Consider the following 18,608-nt stretch of genomic DNA (forward strand, 5'->3'; position numbering starts at 1 on the left):
CACTGGAGTTGAGGGGTTAACCTGTTCCTAGAATGTCTTGTTAAGCCAGCAATGCACATCAGCAGAGATGATGCTACATGTGCTTCTCTACAGCCTGCAGCAGTGGAGTTGCTTCCTTTGCACCATTCTCTTTGTGACAGACTTTTCTATGCTTCTCAGATTCCAGGAAAAAAGCTAGAACTCTCCATCTCTTCTCAGGGTGCCTCCAAGCTGTTCAAGCTTGCCTGCAGAAGTGCTGTGGCTGGGTTAATTCCTCATAGTTGGAAGCAGAGAGAAGCGAGTCCGCCCCTGCATATCAGGCAATATAATTGCACAGCCAAATTAAGGAGAATGTAACAACTTCTAATCTAAGCTTGAAGTTGGTTCTGCTTTGCATGGCAGATTCAAAAAGATGACCTCCAGGGGTCCCTTCCAATTTAAATTACTTTATGATTCTAACAAAATAAGGATTTTTTGGAAGAGAAACCACAAATCTGTTCTCCCAGCTCTGAAGTCACCCGGGAAATTACCAGGACTTCCTGTGCAGGTCGAAGATGAGTCAGGATCATACTCTTTTCCCCTGTGGACTTTGTGAAGCATGCCAGTAATTGGTATACCAGTGAGATGACTGTTTCTGGCCTTAGTGAAATTACACTCACCTCTGCATGCTCTAAATTTGCCCCTAAATTCCACATAGAAATGAAATAATTTGCAACTTGCTAGATGTCCCCCACAGACCTGTGCTGACTTTAGGGTCGCTGCTACCTTAACAGTACTTGCTCTTGATTAACCCAGTGAGGTGAAGGCTGGGTTGAGCCCTTTCCCTGGTTGTCTGCTCTCCCTTGAGGGGATGATTGAGGAGGGGTTATTGTATGTACAGCGGGTGCCAGGCATGTTCTGCAGCACTTTTATTTCCTCTTCTTGAGGAACTCACAGACAAAGTAGATGGTGACTTGGCACTCAGAGTCATTCCACTCTCCCGTGCTGAGCATTTCCACACAGTCCTCACGGCCAGCTGGGTCATGAGGCTCTCCTTCCTTCCAGTTACTGTAGTTCTGCAGCAGGCTGTTGTCTGCATACACAAACTGTCCTTCTTTTTCCATGTCGTTCAGCCCAATGAAGGCTCGGAAGAGACCGCTGTTGGAGATGTAGTCAGCAATCAAGGCATTGGTTGCCTCATCTTTAGGCATGGCCAGTGTTCCTCCTCTGTCCCTGCAGTGGATTAAGGCTTCTCTGTAATTCTTCTCTTCTTTCACGATGTAATAGAATTTCTCATCTGTTTCCCTGATACCTGCTATAACTTTAAAGGGGGAAATAATTGGTTAATGGCATTTCAACAGATATGGAAGGTGCTTCTGTGCCAATATGACAAGGAGATGATTTTTACATCAGAATTAATAAAAGGGAGAGAGGAAAAGTATTCCCACTGCTGAATTTGTGATGAACAACGAGGGTATGATCAGACACTGATGCTACTATGGGAGTGACAAGCACCTTGCACACATTAGGACAAGCACTATTGAGTCCTGATTGGCGTGCATCTCCTGTGACACTTCAGTTTTACTTCACAGATACCTAGTCCTAATCCAAGTAAGGAATCCTAAATGAACAACCAGCAAATGTCTAGCTCTGGGTCACCCTCATCGCTTTGCACATTTTTGATACAATTGTGAAACAGTGCCCTGGGATAGAAACATACGGGTATAGATAGCTTTTCTGGCTCTTTTGATGTAGAGGAAAGTTAATGTGACTGCTAAAATAAGACACTTTAAATACTGCCTGATATGTGGAGCTGCTGTAGCCGCTAAGTGGCATTGACTGGGAAGGAAACTGGCTGCTTAGCAGCTTTACGAGGCAAACCTCTCAGGCAGCATGTGTCCTAGTGAATTAAGCAGTGCCAAGGAGCGTCTCTGGGTGGCTGGGGGTTGAGTGTCCCTGATGGTGGATTGCTGGAGTGGTCCTGAGCAGAGTGTTGGCCTGGGGTAGTGTGCGGGTGGCAGTGGCGAGGAGCTGGGGGCTGTACAAGGAGTTGGGAGGGGACGGACACAGCAGGGAGAGCTGACCCTGACTGACCAGAGGGATATTCCATGCCATACAATGTCATTATCAGTAGATAAAGATGGGCTAAGAAGGAAGAGTGGTACACGCATTTGAAGGGATTGTGTTTGTCTTCCCAAGTCACCGTTAGGCATGATGGAGCCCTGCTGTCCTGGAGATGGCTGAACACCTGCCTGCCCATGGGACGTGGGGAATGAATTCCTTGTCTTGCTTTGCTTGTGTGCACAGCTTTTGATTCACCTGTTAAAATGTTTTTATCCCAACCCACAAGTTTTCATATTTTCCCTCTTCTGATTCTCTTCCCTTATCCCACCGTGAGGGAGTGAGCAAGCAGCTGCATAGGGCTTAGCTCCCAGCTAAGGTTAAACCACAACAGGCAACTAACACTTTCCCAAACAACTCAGGAGTAACCCCAGGCACAGTTTGGGTGTTCATCAAAGACCACTCCTGACAATATGGTCTTCAATGTTACCGGATTTAATAACATAGATGAGGGCTGTTCTGTGCCAGTTGCCCCAGCCACTTTTAATTTTGTGATACAGACCTGGTCCTGGAGCTGTTGTGGAACCTTCTCAAATATCTGCTACACCCAGGCAACACGTTTCCTTCCTTTCAATGGGGGCATCCTGAACTCTCCACCTGACAGCTCTGCCTGCAAAGGTGGCTTCTTACAACCCATGTCTTTGGGTGTTGGCCTCTTCTTACAGGAAAACAAAGCATGTGCTGAGGGAAGCCTAGGAGCTATTGCACCTGCAATCTTCCCATGCAGCAGAAATATCAAGAGGTTCCTATTGCTTTTCCTGTCTCCCTGGAGCGCATTGGGACAAACATTTTCCTTTCATTGCCAGAGTGGCTGCAGAGCCTGAGCAGACTGACAGTGCAGAGGCGGTTAGCAAGCTGTGCTCTGTGCTTTTCATCATTCTTTTTGTGATGCTGTTGAGCATTTTGGTATTGTTTTAGTTTATATTCATCAGCTGCTTATATTCTTACAGGAGTAAGAGTGTCTCTTTTCTGCATGTTTCCGAGTGCCTCACACAGCGGGACCCTCTCTCTTTAGCTGGATGCTTCCACAGAGCAGCAATGGTAGAAGAACAGTGATGGTAAAAGTTATAGGAGCCAAATTAATGTCACTGAATAAGTAAGGATCCTTACCATTCTTTAAAAACTTGATGGATGTGTTCAGACGAGCAACATTGATGTTCAGTTGTCCAACAACTCTGCGGTATCTTCCACAGTCACAGACTGTGCCTGATGCAATACAAAGAACAGAAGATTTATCTGTTGGGAAGCATTTGTGTGAGTGCATGGAGGGTAGGCTGTAGCCCACTTTCAAAGCTTCTAAAGACTTGGCCTTAACTTGTGGAGAGCCAGTCTCACCCTGCCCCACTGGCTATGCTTCTGTGGATCACAGCACTTAATGTTTTGGCTCTGTACACTCCCTTTCTAACTGGCTTAAGAATCCCCACTTTTCCATCTTCTTCCCACCCGTATCAGTGTAGGATTTGCACATCCTTTGCAAATTGCATGTTACTTCAGGTACCTCTTATCCATGTTTCATGTCTGTTGATGTATTCACAGCCATCGGTCCTGCCCTACCCAGCTTTCATTTTACTAAGCAAAACTTTTTCAGTCTCTTCCTGTTCATTTCACCTATTCCCAAGTTTGCCCACAGGCCTTGAAATTTTGTGAAGCTCCAGACAAACCCAGCCTGAAATCAAAGATGTTCTGCAGAGAAAGATGCATAGCTTACCTGCTTTTCCCTTTTTCCCAGAAACCCCCGACAAGCCTTTGACTCCTTTGTCACCTGAATAAAGAGGAAAAAACATTCTCATACCCCTGACAGTGCGTGTCAGGGGAGCGTATGTGAAAGCCTGTTTAATAATGTATTAATGGTCTGCATCTGATAGGAAGGGCTGATGTACTGTAAGGGCAGATGGGCCAAGTCAAACAAACCATGATTAATTCTGGTGTGTGGAAGGAAGGAGAACTGTTTAATAGCTAACTCACTGATAACACAGGCATCTTGTGTGTGCTGCTGGTTCCTGGTACCGCTCACTTTAAATATAAACTGCGCAACGATCCTGAGAGGCTGAAAGCACCCAAGAAACCTGTGGGAGGTGAGACCTGGGTTCTCGTGTTGCCTTGCAGGACAGAGCCCTCCCTTGAGCTCAGTGGCTCCGGGATGGGATGAGGTACCAGATGAGTCTGATGTGCAGTAAGGCACTGAATTTATGCGTGCAACAGATTACGTGTGCGGGCAGCAGTTGGCACCTGCACAAAATGAGGTCAGTTAAGGAGAAATTAGGTCAGTTAAGGAGCAACATTTCATTTCAGATATAGTTCATGGAAATGTGATTTATTTTCATCCAAATGCTTTCCTCTTCTTCTGTAAATCAGAAAAATCGTGGAAACACCTCTCCAAATGTTGTGCTACTATGTGAGTGGAGGTGACTAGCTTTTTAAAAATTCTCAGCTGTGATTTATCTGAAATTCATGTCAGCTCTTCTTTTATGAATTAAAACCTTCAGAGGGTGAAAAATACTAATGCTTGCTGATAGCCATGTGGTTGTGGCTTTTAGAAAGAAATTAGGAGTTGGCTGTCATTTTAATTAGCATTGCCTGACACTGCACACTTGCAAGCTGAAATTTCAGGGTTGCTTCATTAAGAACTTAAACGTTTAATGGTAGATTTAAACAGTGACTTAGTGACCTTTGCTTCTTCAAATAAAGAAAGAAAATGAGAAAACTGAAAAGGGACAATAAATTGTACATTCAGGTTGGGAGAGGTTGATTTAAAGACTTTAAACATTGGTTTACTTACAGATAAAGATAAACAATTTGTGGGATTCTTAAATCCTAGTTGTCTTTGGTGATTGAAGACACCTTTGGAGATAACCATCTGTGTTTTCAGTTGTCTAGGTACTTCTGAAAATGAGCCCCTCAGGCCAACTTCTTTGTTCTTCTCCAATAGTGAGGTGGCTGGAGGCCATCAAAGGTTTATTAAAAACACGGGCTTGAGAAGCTCCCTGGAGAGACTGTTCCACCCATTCACCTGCATGCCTGGGTTGATGTGCTGGTTAGAGACCACAGAGTTCACCTGCCGATGGTGGAGTCCCTGCTCAGCTATCAAGGCAGGTCTTGTGGCAAAAGTAATATTCCTTCTTAAGCAGCTCTTTAGGAATACCAGAAAGGAATGCCTGAGCCTCTTCTCAGACAACTAGAGCATAATTTCATTAAATTATTGTCTAGGTAGACTTGGAGACTGCCTTGATTTGCAAGTGGTTATGCGAGTGCTTTTTTAGAACTCCCAAAAGCCTTTCCTTACTGAGCTGTCCTGTGCATTGCTTGCTCCTGTGTCCCACAGCAGTGTAGGTGACAAGGTGTGGCATCCCAAGCACCAGCAGAATATTGACTTAGGCCTTCAGCATCCAAAGCACAGGCAGAAATTTGGCTTTCTCCTTTAGAGTGTTCAGAGGATTTGCTTCACAAGGGATGGATTTCTCCCTTCTTTTACTATCAAAGAGGATTGATTTCTTAGCTCACAAAGCAAATTTCTTTACTGAAAGGGTTGTCAGGCATTGGAACAGGCTTCCCAGGGAGGTGGTGGAGTCATCATCCCTGGATGAGGTGTGCAGATGAAGTGCTTAAGGACATGATGTAGAGGTGGACTAGTCAGGGTTAGGCTGCAGTTGGACTTGATGATCTTAAGGATCTCTTCCAACCCAGGTGATCCTATGATTCTGTGATTTTAGCCAAGTGAGTCAGAAAAGAACATCTCAGCTCTTGTCACCAATCTTTATGCATAACTTACTGGGAGAGCACTGGTCACAGCATTATTTGATATTACTCCATACCTGGAACTCTCACAAAACACATATTTACCTTAAGGGAAAAAACAAGAAAATTCTGAGACCAGAGCTTACCCTTTCCACCAATTGGGCCGATTTTCCCAAGCATTCCCTGGTCACCAACATCCCCCACAGGTCCTTTGTATCCTGAGAGAAGAAATACAGAGGAAAAGAGTATAGATGGTATCTGTTCTTTCTTTCCCATGGTACTATTTAGGTCTCTACTTCTGAGCACGGCCATTCCACATGTGTGGCTGAGTTGAAATGAGCAAAGCCCCGAGGATGACTAGAGGAGGACAATGCAGATCTCTGCTACTGTAGGATACAACAGTAGGATGTTCATTGCAAGGCACCTGAGTAGGACTGCCTGTTCACAGGCCCAGAAGTGTCAGAAAACACAAACCAAAACTACTAGTGAGTATTCAAATACCAATGTTACTTCACAGCCACACCAGGCCAACAACCAGTTTTATTTGTGGTGGTTTTTTTTCTCCACCCCAGACATAAAGTCTTCCTTCTTCCTTGAGGTAAAGTCCTCATGACTTTTCTGCAAATCCTTCTGAAAGCAGGACTGCAAACAGGGAGCTACTAGTTTTGCTTTCTGAGTCCTCCGAGCACCAACATAATGAATGCCTTTTTAATTGATTAATAGTTTAAGTTTTAAAGCAGTTGACTAATGATGACAGCCCAGTTTAGGGAGCCTCAGTTTGTACACACTGAGTTTAACATCACTAAGATGGTCTGTAAATATTTGGTTACCTGATTCCCTTGTATCATACCTGGTCTTCTCTTTAAGGAAAGAAGCAAAAAGTCATATGAAGGCATTAAAAAATGGAAGGGGTTTTTAATGTAACAATAATAACAGGGTGATCCTAAGGTTTCTATAAAAGTAAAAACTTGCCTGATTAGCCTTAAACCACTGTCAAGGAAGAAAGACCACAGATATGCATTGTCATTAAACTCCAGTGATAAATTAAGCTTTTGAATTATTTTTGAGCATGTCACCGTCACATCTGGTGTCTCCAAATGCTTTGCCCAGCTCCCACTGTGGATATGGGATATGTTTAGTAGAGCGCAGCCCTAAGACATTGGCTGCTCCTGGTTTTCAGCTCAGATGTTGTTTGAGCAGAGGAGCTTTGTGTCTCACTGTATGCTTCCATTTGCTTTTCTGCAAAACAGGACAACTGAAACTGAATTTTATTGGGCATCCTGATGCACTGCTAGGAAATAACTCTCAAAATTCAGCCAGAGAAGAGTAATCTTTCTGATTATACATACGATCTCTCTCAGATTATATATATCATCTGGGTATTCAGGATCACCCTCATGACAGCCACTTGGGAGAGCAGCAGTAAATGTACCATTTTATTACATGACTGTAAATTTATTGCTGTCCTATGTATAGGTAGGAGTTGCACCAAGTGCGCCAAGTATTGTTAGGTTCTCTGATTAATGTTTGACAGGATTGTGAAATCTAGTGGTGCAACAGGAATGAGAAGCATTAAACATCACTGATCGTATGCACCAGTACAGTTGAGTATAATGGTATTTCTATATCAGTAGCAGCCAACAAACTGTCATAAATACCTTTTAGTCCTTTTGGTCCAACCTTTCCTTGTTTGCCCACTTCTCCTCTATCTCCTTTTTCACCTTCATCCCCTTGCAAAAAAAGCAGAAAATACAACATCATGGCACATTTTGCTCACTGCAGTAAGTGCAGCTTTACCTTCTCAGAAAATAAAGTTCACAATTTTTTTTTGCTGAAGGATTTGTCTTTATTTTACATTACAGGCACAGTAGCCATGGGATAAATTTCTGCAGAAGAGCTGATGAATCTGACCATCGCTAGGAAAAGCTAAAAACCTTTCCTTTTTTGGACAGGCTGTTGATGAGAATTATACACCACCAGTTCCTAGTCCTGCCCCCTAAGCCCTGTTAGCCAGAAAACTGAAAAAGAAGCCAGTTTCTGCTGGGAAACCTGCACACACGCAGAAGAGCTGCCCACAGAGGCAATAGGAATTTATTAATTGTTCCCAGTGACTCTGTAATGACTCTGTGTTCAAGGTATGCAGATGCTTTTGCAATGGGAGGAATGTAACATGTTGAAATAGATCTTAACATAGACCTGAGCTCTCAGCGTGGCGGAAGCCTCGCCTTCAGCCTTTGACAGGCAGCGTTTGTGTGCTTATGTAACAAACGTGTTTTGCAATTACTCCAATGTTTTATTTTGAAAATGTCATACACAGAGCATCTGCAAGGGGCAAAAATCACTGCATTTATTGCAGTAGTGCAGAGATTTCTCCAAATGAGATCAAGACCCTATTATGAGGTTCCTATACAGTACCTACCGTGTAAGTGCTCTCACTGTTGTAAGCAACGGTCTCCCACTGAGCAGCTTACAGTCCGAAGGAGCAAGACAGCTATTAGTAGGAAAGAAATGGGATGTCCTTCCTTAGGTAGCATGGCATTTTGCTTCATGTTAGGCAGGAAATTGGAGGCTCAACTGGAGTGAATTTCCTTTTCTACCACTTACGAGTTTCGAGCCAAATTCCTTTTGTTTTTAGAGAAATGCTGAGGGGGGACAACCCCTGCAGTCCCCTGCACCAACTGACCAGGGGTGGCTACAGGCAGCCCTTCAAAGCCTCTGTCCCTGTCCCCTACCCTTGTGGTCACTAGGCCTTGCCATGCGGTGGGAAGCAGAGCCACAGTCCCTTGGCCAAGGCAGGGGCTCCGGTGTGAGTGGCAGCCACTCGTGCCTGCGCCTGCAGCCTGGAAGGGGATGAGAGGCTGCAGCCAGCACACAGAGTACCTGAGGGAGGAAAGTCTGCCTGCATCTCAGCAAAAGAGAGCTGGGGATGGAACAGCGTTAGGTGACAAGATCAACTACCTGTATCACTGGGGATGGTGGATCCAGCCCTGGCAGAAGATGTTCAGGGCACTGGGTGTGCTGAGGGTGACTGTGACCCGGCAGCCACTTCAGCCTCCCAGGAGCAGTGGTTTCAAGGGCTTGCCTGAGCCAAGCACTGCAGCCAGACCACTCGTGAACAGCCACTACTGATTCTTCCCTGCACAAATCAGTCCCGTGCCTTTTAAACCCATTTATATTTTTCGCCTTTATAATTTCCTGTGGCAAAGAGGTCAATCAATGATTTAATTATGTGTTAAGGGAGAAAGTAGGTTCCAGACCGATTGTTTCATTGGATCTTTCTTCTTAGGTAGCATATCATGGGCTGTTCTTTGGGGTGGTGCAAGATGAGAAGCAATGCACATTAACTGCAGCATATAAAATGTAGTACCAGCTGTTTGGCTTCTTTCCGTGTCAGCTATGGGGACTGGGCTGAGTCCATCCCTGCATGCTAAAAAAAAAGCCCAACTCCTTCTGCGTTGAGACTCTCTTGTGGAGGACAGACCTACCCTGTTGGTCAGGATGGCCTTTGAAGGGGTGGTCAGCAGTCCAAGCTGGAGAAGAAGAGGGGCTTAAGGGAGGGACAAAGAGGAAACAATGTTATGTGTGTGCTGGATCAGTCAGGTGATTTTTTAACACCAGCTGCTAGAGGACAGCGTAGGAAGGGAAGAGGCAGCAAGCAATACAAACTTTAAACATCTCTATTTTCACTGGTTCTTAAAAAATACAGGGAAAGTCAGTATATATTTCAAATAGCCAAGCTACTTAAACATCCAGCTGAAACTGTGGGCCTGAGCCTGGAGCTGATGGAAGGATGCTGCTTGGTACTGGGTTCTTGCCTAAAGATCATCAAACAGCAGAGACAGAGGAGGCACAGTTTAATTTTGCTGTTGACTTCAGTGCTAACATTTACAGCTGAGAAACCAAGAAATAATCCTTTCTAAACTCATCCATGAAACCCTTGAGAAAACGGTAGAAGTAATTTCTTGTTAGTTCAGAAATTCAGGAAAGATTACCAGAGGCTGACGAGGGCTTGTGAAATTAAATTCCAGGAGAAGGTTAAGAGTTGATCCCATCCCAGTGTGCAAACTCCTACTGGGGGAGAAATGTGTGATAACAGAAAAGAAGCAGGGTGTGATTCAAAGGCTGGAAAAGCTAGGTGAGTCCTATCTAGAGATGCGTCACAGGGGTATTTAACAAATGGACCACACTTTTCAGCAGGGGAGGGAGGCACAGGAAATGTTTCATGTCCAGCCTTTCCCCGTGCAATGAATTCCTTTCTTTAAGATACGCTGTAATTCTGGGTTTGGTGTAGAGGCTGTTGAGGGAGTTTCTTTGGCCTGTGTCATCCAGGAAAGCAAACCAGATTCCTGCTGACCTTCCAAACCAGGGTTTGTCACCCTGGCAGTCCTCATAATCTCTCTCAGGCCAGCTACTTACGTTCTCTGTGGCTTGCAGGCAGCTCGGTTGGGTTAAAGACTCCAGAGAGACTGCTGTTTGCTGCAGAAGAAAGACCTCTTGCAAGAAAGTGGGCTTTGGGTGGGTTTTTTTGGTTTTTTGTTTTGTTTTGGCTTTTCATTTTGCTTTTTTGTGTATGTTTGGGTATTTGGGGTTTGGGGTTTTTTTTGGAGGGGGAGGGAGGGGTGTTGGTCAGAAATATTGCTTAGACAGTTAATCTTAGAACTAGAGCTCAGGGAAGAAGGTCAATATACAACTGGAGAAGCTGTTACTACTTTCCAAAGATTCTTTCTTCCAATCTGTTTCCACATTTCGAGCCACTGACAGCTGCAGTAGCTTTTTCCAAGAGACTTTGGAACAAGCTGCTTCTCACACATGGAGCTGCTGGTGGTGAAGCTGGGTAGCCCTGTATGGGCCATCAGATTGAGATGAAAGGGCTAAAAGGTGTGGGAAAGTTTGTTCTGGAGATTTTGAGAGATTAGGGAGTGTCTCAACATCTCATGTGGTCCCATTTTTTTGCCCAAGCTGTCTAAAAGCCTAAGGGAGAGGGAAGATCTGTCACCTGTTTCATCTTGTCGTAAAGCAGCCTACCACTCTGTGCCTTAATTTCATGACCTTAGAAAATGGGAACAATGGTAAATAGCAATTTACCTATCTGTAAGGGAGGGAAATCCTGCTTCCCTCCTTATATTGCACCTGAGAATGGCCATTACAAAGCAAGGGTAGAAGCAATCAGCGTTAATTAGAGGTACCATCTCATTCTTGATTTCCAACCGGATTAAGGCCAGTGCTTGAAGTGTGTCCTGCTTCGGCTGGGTGCAGGCACCTCAGTTTTTGGCAAGGAACGTGAACTCTTGGGTTATGCTCCCCCCTCGTGGTGCCACTGCGATGTGCAACCAGGTGAGGGGTGCGTGTGTGTGTGTGAGAGAGGATGGTTGGCTTGGTTTTGGGCAGGGGTTCAGTTGGCTTTGTCTCCAAATTCTCATAAACATCCCTCACGTTCCTCTGGGGCTTTGTGGGGGCAAGCCGTCCCACGGTATTAGCTGCTCTTTTGTAACCTGCCAGAAAACTGAATGTACATCCTGGCAGGGCTCTGGACTGGGGGGATTGAGGTTTGTCCTGCTGCACTTTGTGCCACAAGTCTTCTTACAGAAAAACCCAACCCTGGTCTCTGGCCTCATATGCTTGTGGTTTCCACCTAAAGGTTAACCTCTCTCCTGTGCTACCTCACAGTCGGGGCAGTGTCCTGTTAAGTTGTAACCTAATTAGCGGTTTGTAACCTTAACCCTGTAGTTGCAAGGATGTTCTATACTGCACTGCACCACACAAAGGCTGTGTATGGAATCTTATGCAGTTTTACTCTTGGATCATGCACAACACAGCTCTGCTGAGCTCCAAGTTTCATGCTTTAGTCCCATCTGAGGTGGCACATGGACCCTCCCCACTACTGCTGGCAGAGTGTGAAGTGTACAGGTGATTTCTGCATGTTCTGAGTGTTAAACTAAAGGGGAAGGGAAATACATGTAATTCTGCAGCTTTGAGACCCCTGCCCTCCGGGAAGAGCCTTGCAGGTAGCCACAGGGTTAGCTCTCAGCATCTTTAGCCTGCAGCCTACGGACACTGGGTGTGAACCTTTGCAGCACTTGCTCATGCACAACGTCTATTGAGAGGTTTTGTCAGCAGAGGGAGTCCCAGACTCCGAGAAATAAGCAAAGAAAGCCCAGTTTGTCTTTCCAGCGCGTGAGCGCGTCACAGCGACGTCAATGGAAAGCCTCAAGGTTCCCTCTAATTTCACTTTCAGTGACTTTTAGATCCTTAGCATTTCCCGTAGCAGTGGGACATGCTTTCAAGCTATATATGGCTGGTGGGGATGGAATTTCTTGACATCTTCTGCCTGTCTGACACAATGTCCTCTTCCCAGTCCTTCCTCCTCCCCTCAGCCCCCAACACTGGCCTGCACCACTCCCCTCCCCCACACCTGATGCTGAGTGTTCTTCTGACCCAGTATTGAAGGAATTCAACTCACTGAAGAGGGGACTATCAGTAAGGCAAATAATACCCATTTTTAGTGAGTCAGCTGAATCAGCTTGGTGAAAAGTCTGATGAATAAACAGCCAAGTCAGCACAAGATGAAGGGGGGGAGGGAGATACTGGGTGTCCCTTTTTGGGAGTCAGGTGTAGCTGCTCTCCCAGGTGTTCTGTAGGAACATGGTGGTTTCCCACAGACTCCACCATATAAAATGAAACATTTTGCTCACAAGTTCTTGGACTTGTATTTTTTCACCCAGCTCCAAATTAGACATCAGGGGCCCTGCCCTGGTAAAATAGGAAGAATCTTCAAATATAAACTGTATTCTCTGTTCGCTTTTCTGCTCTCCACTTGCAAACATCCCTGACCTTCAGTGGAAATACCCTCCTCTCTCACTGCACTGCATGAGCCAGACCCAAGCCTTCGGCAGATTAAGCGAAGCTCAGCTGACTTGTATTGAAGGTGTGGGTGTTTGTGCGTGGCTGGCACATTTATTATTTCTTTAATAACACAGAAATAAGTTAAATTATTCCTGATTCTCTTTTCACTTGGTCTGCCCAGTTTAATTTCCCCAGACTATTCCCCTGCCATTCTGACATGACCTCAGAGACCCGTGGATTACAGTGGCTTCAGTGAGGAATCAGACTGACATCGGTAAGAGATATGGAGCCAACACCTATCAAATGTACGTTATTTAAATCTCACATACATGCTTTGGAGCTCTGGCTGATAAGCTTTGGGAACTGAACATGTGCTAAAATGAGGGAGTCTGAAAAACATGAAAAAATAGAATTATGTGTTGAAATTCAAGGACTCTTCAGATCAGTTGTGGGGCGCTAAGAGGGGAGTTTAGTTACAGGTTTGAGCAACCTATAGGATGTGGTAAGGCATTCTATATTTTCGTAAGGAAATGTGGATAACAGTGTATCTGGTTTCCGAGAGAGTTTGAGATTTTCCAGGAGTGGAATTGCGTAATGAAAGCTGAGAGATGGACGGCTATACTGGAGACCACAGTAAATGCTATTTTGAGGTGCCAGCCAATGTCATAGAGTTTATAAGCATCATTTGTCAGGAATAATAAGGAAATGGTTTACATCCTAATTGCTATGGGAAACTCCCAGTATTCTTCACATTTCATGTCATCCCAGTTTCTCAACCTGGATCTGATTCAAGACCTTTGAAGTTCTGGATTTCAAAAGAAATTGGCTGGGACCTGGGACACATAGCAAGATCTAGAGCCAGTCTTCTGAAGCACTGAGCTCCTAGGAATCCACGTAAAATCAGCTTCTGCAGAGCAAGTCCCCACCCCAGTTGTCTTCCCCCTCCCTGCTCGTGCTTTTAATGAAAGTTTAGGAGTCAAAGTTTTGGTCCCTCAGCTTATTTCTGCCCCCATGTTGTTATTGGTTGATTTACCAGCTCAGATACCGTCTCATCTGTGTCAACAGTCCACTTGAAACTTCCTTTGCAGGTTAGACAAAACTGAGCTTGGAGTCTCCAGGCAAAACCAGGCTAGAAGAAAGGACAGGGCTGGGACACTGGTTGAAGGCAGAGCCCAGGGGAGCAGAGACTGCTGTTTCTGCCACTGCTAGGGCGTGGGCCATCAACTGCTGCTTTTGTCCTGCTGCATTAGCTGCCTCCACAGTCCCAGTTCCTCTTTCAGCAGCATCAACAGCCAGCTTGTGTCCAGCCTTGGGAGGGTGGAAAGTAAGGTTGTTAGGCCAAGCATTGGGTAGCCTGGGAAATTCCTTGGTTTGTTTATGCTTGACCTGGTTCTCTTTGCACCCAAGAAGTCAATGGAGTACAGAACTTGGCCTTTGTTGCCCCAGTGTCTCAGCTGTGGGTGAGCGCTACCTGATGCCAGTTTTCAGAGGTCTGGTGCCAAAGCAGTCCAGCAACAAAACTGTTCCTACACACAACAGGTCAGACACCAGGAATCACCAGTTACAAATACTGGAAATCTGGTTTGGTTCAAAGCAATGATTTTTTTTTGTTCTTTTTTTCCCTGTTTCCTGGGGTATTTTATTATGAAGGACATAGAACTCCTTGAAAGAGTCCAGCGCAGGGCCACCAAGATGATGGAGTGGAACACCTTCCTTATGAGGAGAGGCTGAGGGAGCTGGGGCTGTTTAGCTTGGAGAAGAGGAGACTGAGGGGTGCCCTCATTAATGTTTATAAATATGTAAAGGGTGAGAGTCAGAAAGACAGAGCCAGGCTCTTCTCAGTGCTCGCCAGCAATAGGACAAGGGGCAACAGGCGCAAGCTGGAGCACAGGAAGTTCCATGTGAATATAAGGAGGACCTTTTTCACTGTTTGGGTGATGGAGCACTGGCACAGGCTGCCCAGAGAGGTTGTGGAGTCTCCTTCTCTGGAGACATTCAAACCCCACCTGGATGCGTTCCTGTGTGATTTAGTCTAGGTGATCCTGCTCTGGCAGGGGATTGATCTTTTGAGACTAGGTGATCTTTTGAGGTCCCTTCCAAATCCTAATGTTCATAAGATTTCATAAGGGTCCTAGAAAATCTACCACATTTCTATTTTTAACTGCTATATAATCAGCTCGCTGTGTGCTTTGAGAGCTTTCTCAAGAAGGCAGAACAAGACAGCCATGGCACAAGGACTGTGCTCATTAGAAAGACTCCCCTCTTTTTGAGAAAAGAACCAAGCATTGCTTAGAAAAGGCAACCAGGAGAAGAGTGCCAGCTTTTGGTCCCCTCTTATTAATTTTTTTCCCTTTTTCTGGGGTGTGTATTTAGAAAATTTCTTTGCATATCTTTTTCCAAACACTCTTCAAAGTCTCACTTGCATCCGTGATGGCAAGCTAGGGGCCTGGCTTGCATCAGGCAGAGCCACCAGAGGTCAGAGCTAAACTCCTGATGGTTCCTCGTGCTGACCAGTGTAATTCAGACCGACTTCTATCACTGCGTCAGGGACTCTGAAAGGCTTACAGGACATTGCTGCATTTCTTCTGTTCCTGAAAGACTGTATCCTTCCAGAGTATTTTCTAGCCCTTCATGTTGTACACAGAGGTCTCTGGTTTTGCCTCATGGTTTTTTGGGGGATTGTCAAAACCGGTTTGAAGACTTTCCTGATAACCAGCCTGGAATTACCCTTTCTTTTCATCCCATCGCTCATATCATACTTCTCTCATGACATCTCAAGTATGAGCATAACAAAGAGTGTGTTTTTGAAGGGGAAGACTTTGACTTGCACAAATTAACTTGGAAGAGTTATATGTGGCTTGTGCAAGAAGCAGCCAGTTTTCACAACACTGGTGACCCTTTCTGAGCAGGTGATTTTCAGGATGAGCATGCAGAGAGGTCGGGTGCTTGCTCCTGGAGCAACTGTGAATGCCTGGATGATGAAGTAATGCAACCTCCGACAGTGCAAGACACAATGGGTTATATGTTCTGAACCTCTCCAGGCAACCCCACTTCACCCTCAGCTTTATCTTCTCCATCGTACTGTGTCATGGCTACAACAGTATTGCTGCTGCGTAGCACTGGGGACCATCCCACTTGTACCCCACAGACTGGGTGTAGCCTACAGACAATTTGTGCCTTGCATTAGGCCGGGTGAGGTGGGACAGCCTAGGGAGTCTTCCACAACAGGAATCTGGCCCACAGTGGTAGAAAAAGCTGTCCAACACACCGTGTCAGCTCAGCTCCTCTGTCTTGTGGGAGCATCACTGTATTCTACCGTAGCCAAAGGCACTGAGCAGATGGAAGTGAGGGGTGAAACTTGGGCAGCATGGGTCAAAACCCATTTTCAAAAGAATGGTGGACAAAGTGGCAGAATAGATGTAGCACAGAAAATAAGACTTACAGCAACAGAAATCAGAGGCTTGTCCATCATCAGGATTAGAATTTGAGCAGCAGAATGCTGCTCGTGCCTGTGGTGTGGTCATACGCTGGGCATCGTGTGCTCTGAGTCCATAGATGTAAGATGGATAGAGGAAAACTGGCAGCTGGACAGACTTTCTTCTGCCATATTAGGTCAGCATGCTTCATCCCTGACTACAAGGGATGCCTGAGGAGTAACAGGGTAATTCACACACCCAGCCTGCTCAGTCTTTAATTGTCCAGCTGACTGACAGTCAAAACAACCAGTGGCATTGAAAGCTGCTTGTAACCATCCTGGATGAGCTTGGCTATGGTAGGAATTCAAATTAGTCTATGGGATCATATCACATAGACTGCAAAATGTATTCAGTGACCTGCAATGGATGTAAGCCAGTAATTTGGAGGTGATTTATTTGATGTTTCTTTTACCAATCAGGGATCTCGGGCACGGTAATTTATAGCAGTAGTGTGGGCTGTGCCAAACACTGTTTGGCTCCTCTCATGTCTTGGTGTCAGCCAGGAGCCAGTAGGACTGGTAACAACTAAATCCTGACTTTCTCAGTATCTCGCTTGCAAGGAATCATAATATCTAACCTTTAAATGTTCCCCATACAGGCTAGACCACAGAAACCAGCTGGAGTCCCAGCTACTCTCGTGTCGTCACCAGACCACCTCATTAGCCTTGTGACTTGTTAAACACAATTCTGTCAAACTTTGCTCTCCAGCCTGCCGTTATTCAGATTCTAACTAAACAAACTCCCGCTGGCTCCCTCGGGGATCATTACATCTCTCTGCATTTATGCTGTGGCAGCAAAAGTTTAGCTCGGATTGTAATCATAAAGAAATTAACTTGCTGATTAAAACCGGTCCTTTAAGCAACACGCATTTGAATAATCCATCACAAAAACAAATGAGTCTCTAGCAGTGCTTTTGACTTGATCATCTTTTTTTCTGCTTAAAATTTAAATCAGTTGCATTTTTTTTTCCTCCCAGCCTGTAGCCTATAGAAAAATACAATAAATTACTAAAAAGAAAGCAATAGTTTGAACTGCAATAGCCATGGTGTAGAATATATATTTTAGATCTGTCACCGCAAGATAGATTTGTACATCATGAACCTAATTTTTGGCTGTGTTACCCTCCAGGCGATTCCATTGATGTTAGTTGTGCTACACAAAAAGTAAGTTAATGCAGAAAATTTAGGTTCAGATATTTGCAAAGAGTTTTGAAGATAAAAGAACCGCACATGCCAGGGCTGATCTAGCTTTCGTTGAAATCTGTAGCAAAGGTCCTGCTGAATTCATCAGGAGTGCTGGATCAGGTCTGGTGAGTGCGTCAGAGCCGTGTTTGGAAATAGTGGCAGTCCAGTCCTTTTAAATACTGCCTATCTCTCTCTGACTATAGGTGCAACGTGAACCAGTAACAGTTCGTGATAGGTGCTTTACTTTTAGAAGTCCCCACTCATTCGTGGCTACGACCTGTACTGGTTGCGCGATGAATGCAAACGAGAAGTAAGAGAAAATCTACGTGGCTGGAGGAAGAGGCAAAAGGACAACTCTAACTTACACCAGGCTATGTGGCATCGCTCCTGAAACTAAACAAAAGCAAATTCAAATCTCCTTGCTGCATCGCTTCCCCCCATCACAGTTCCACTTTCCTAGATGCTTGTACAGCCCACAATAAGCCACATCTTTCATCCCCAGCCCATGCCACAAGCCCTCCATGTCTTTATTTTTAAAAATTAGCCTTTATCAGTATTGGTCTCAGCATTAGGAACCTGATATTCCTCACCTTTTGGTCCAGGTAAAATTGTGTGTGTTGAGCAGACATCTGTCGTAGGTCGATTGTCAACATCAAAACCAAAAATCTGCACTTGGAAGATAAAAAACACTACTAGGGTCCCGTATTTCCTTAGCTGTTGCTCTTTCTTGCTGCTCATCCTTGCAGCTTCTCAGGAAATGCCTTTCGTTGTTACAGGCTTAACAAATGCAGCTGATTCAAAAATAAATGCTCGGCTAACTGAAGCAGTGCAAAGTTGGGAGCAACATGCAAGACCAGCTAAATAAAGTGAAGAAAAGAGTTCGACAATGCTGTAGTTATTTCTGTCCTGCACATTATCCAGGATATTTATTTAACACTGACAGCTGTTTATTCCAGTTTATCTCTTATCTGTGAGATGTTTAGCTGCTTTTGCCATGGAAAATGTCTTCAATATATGGGAATACCTCTTTTGTCATATTTTGCTCCTTTCAGCACTGACTCTTCATACCCAGCTTTTCGCTTACTCAAGAGACAAAGGACTTTGGTATTGTATCCAAGTGAGCACTAATTAGCTATTAGATACTTGCGGCTGGTTGTGTGCTGGAAGAGTGATGCAGACTCCATAAAACACACATGGAATTTTCCACTAATGCTTTCCTTCAAGGACAGCGCTAGTGACAGCGGGACAAGCTGCCAGTCTGCTGTGGGTGGTAGTCACTGGTGCTATTTCA

General features: G+C 45.0%; 1 protein-coding gene across 1 annotated transcript; it reads right to left on the reverse strand.

Annotated features, from left to right (window-relative positions):
- Positions 1 to 887: 887 nt before the first annotated feature.
- Positions 888 to 18,080, reverse strand: COLEC10 (collectin subfamily member 10; the record flags this gene model as incomplete). The annotated part of the gene is made up of 6 exons (XM_084260733.1): positions 17,908 to 18,080; positions 7,473 to 7,544; positions 5,961 to 6,032; positions 3,788 to 3,841; positions 3,190 to 3,285; positions 888 to 1,279 (listed from the first exon to the last, which is right to left on the reverse strand). Exons 1-6 carry the CDS (start codon positions 18,053 to 18,055, stop codon positions 888 to 890), a joined length of 834 nt encoding a protein of 277 aa, XP_084116859.1. The 5' UTR covers positions 18,056 to 18,080.
- Positions 18,081 to 18,608: the final 528 nt, after the last annotated feature.

The sequence above is a fragment of the Gallinula chloropus genome, assembly GCF_964237585.1.
Source record: "Gallinula chloropus genome assembly, chromosome: 2".
Lineage (NCBI taxonomy): Eukaryota > Metazoa > Chordata > Aves > Gruiformes > Rallidae > Gallinula > Gallinula chloropus.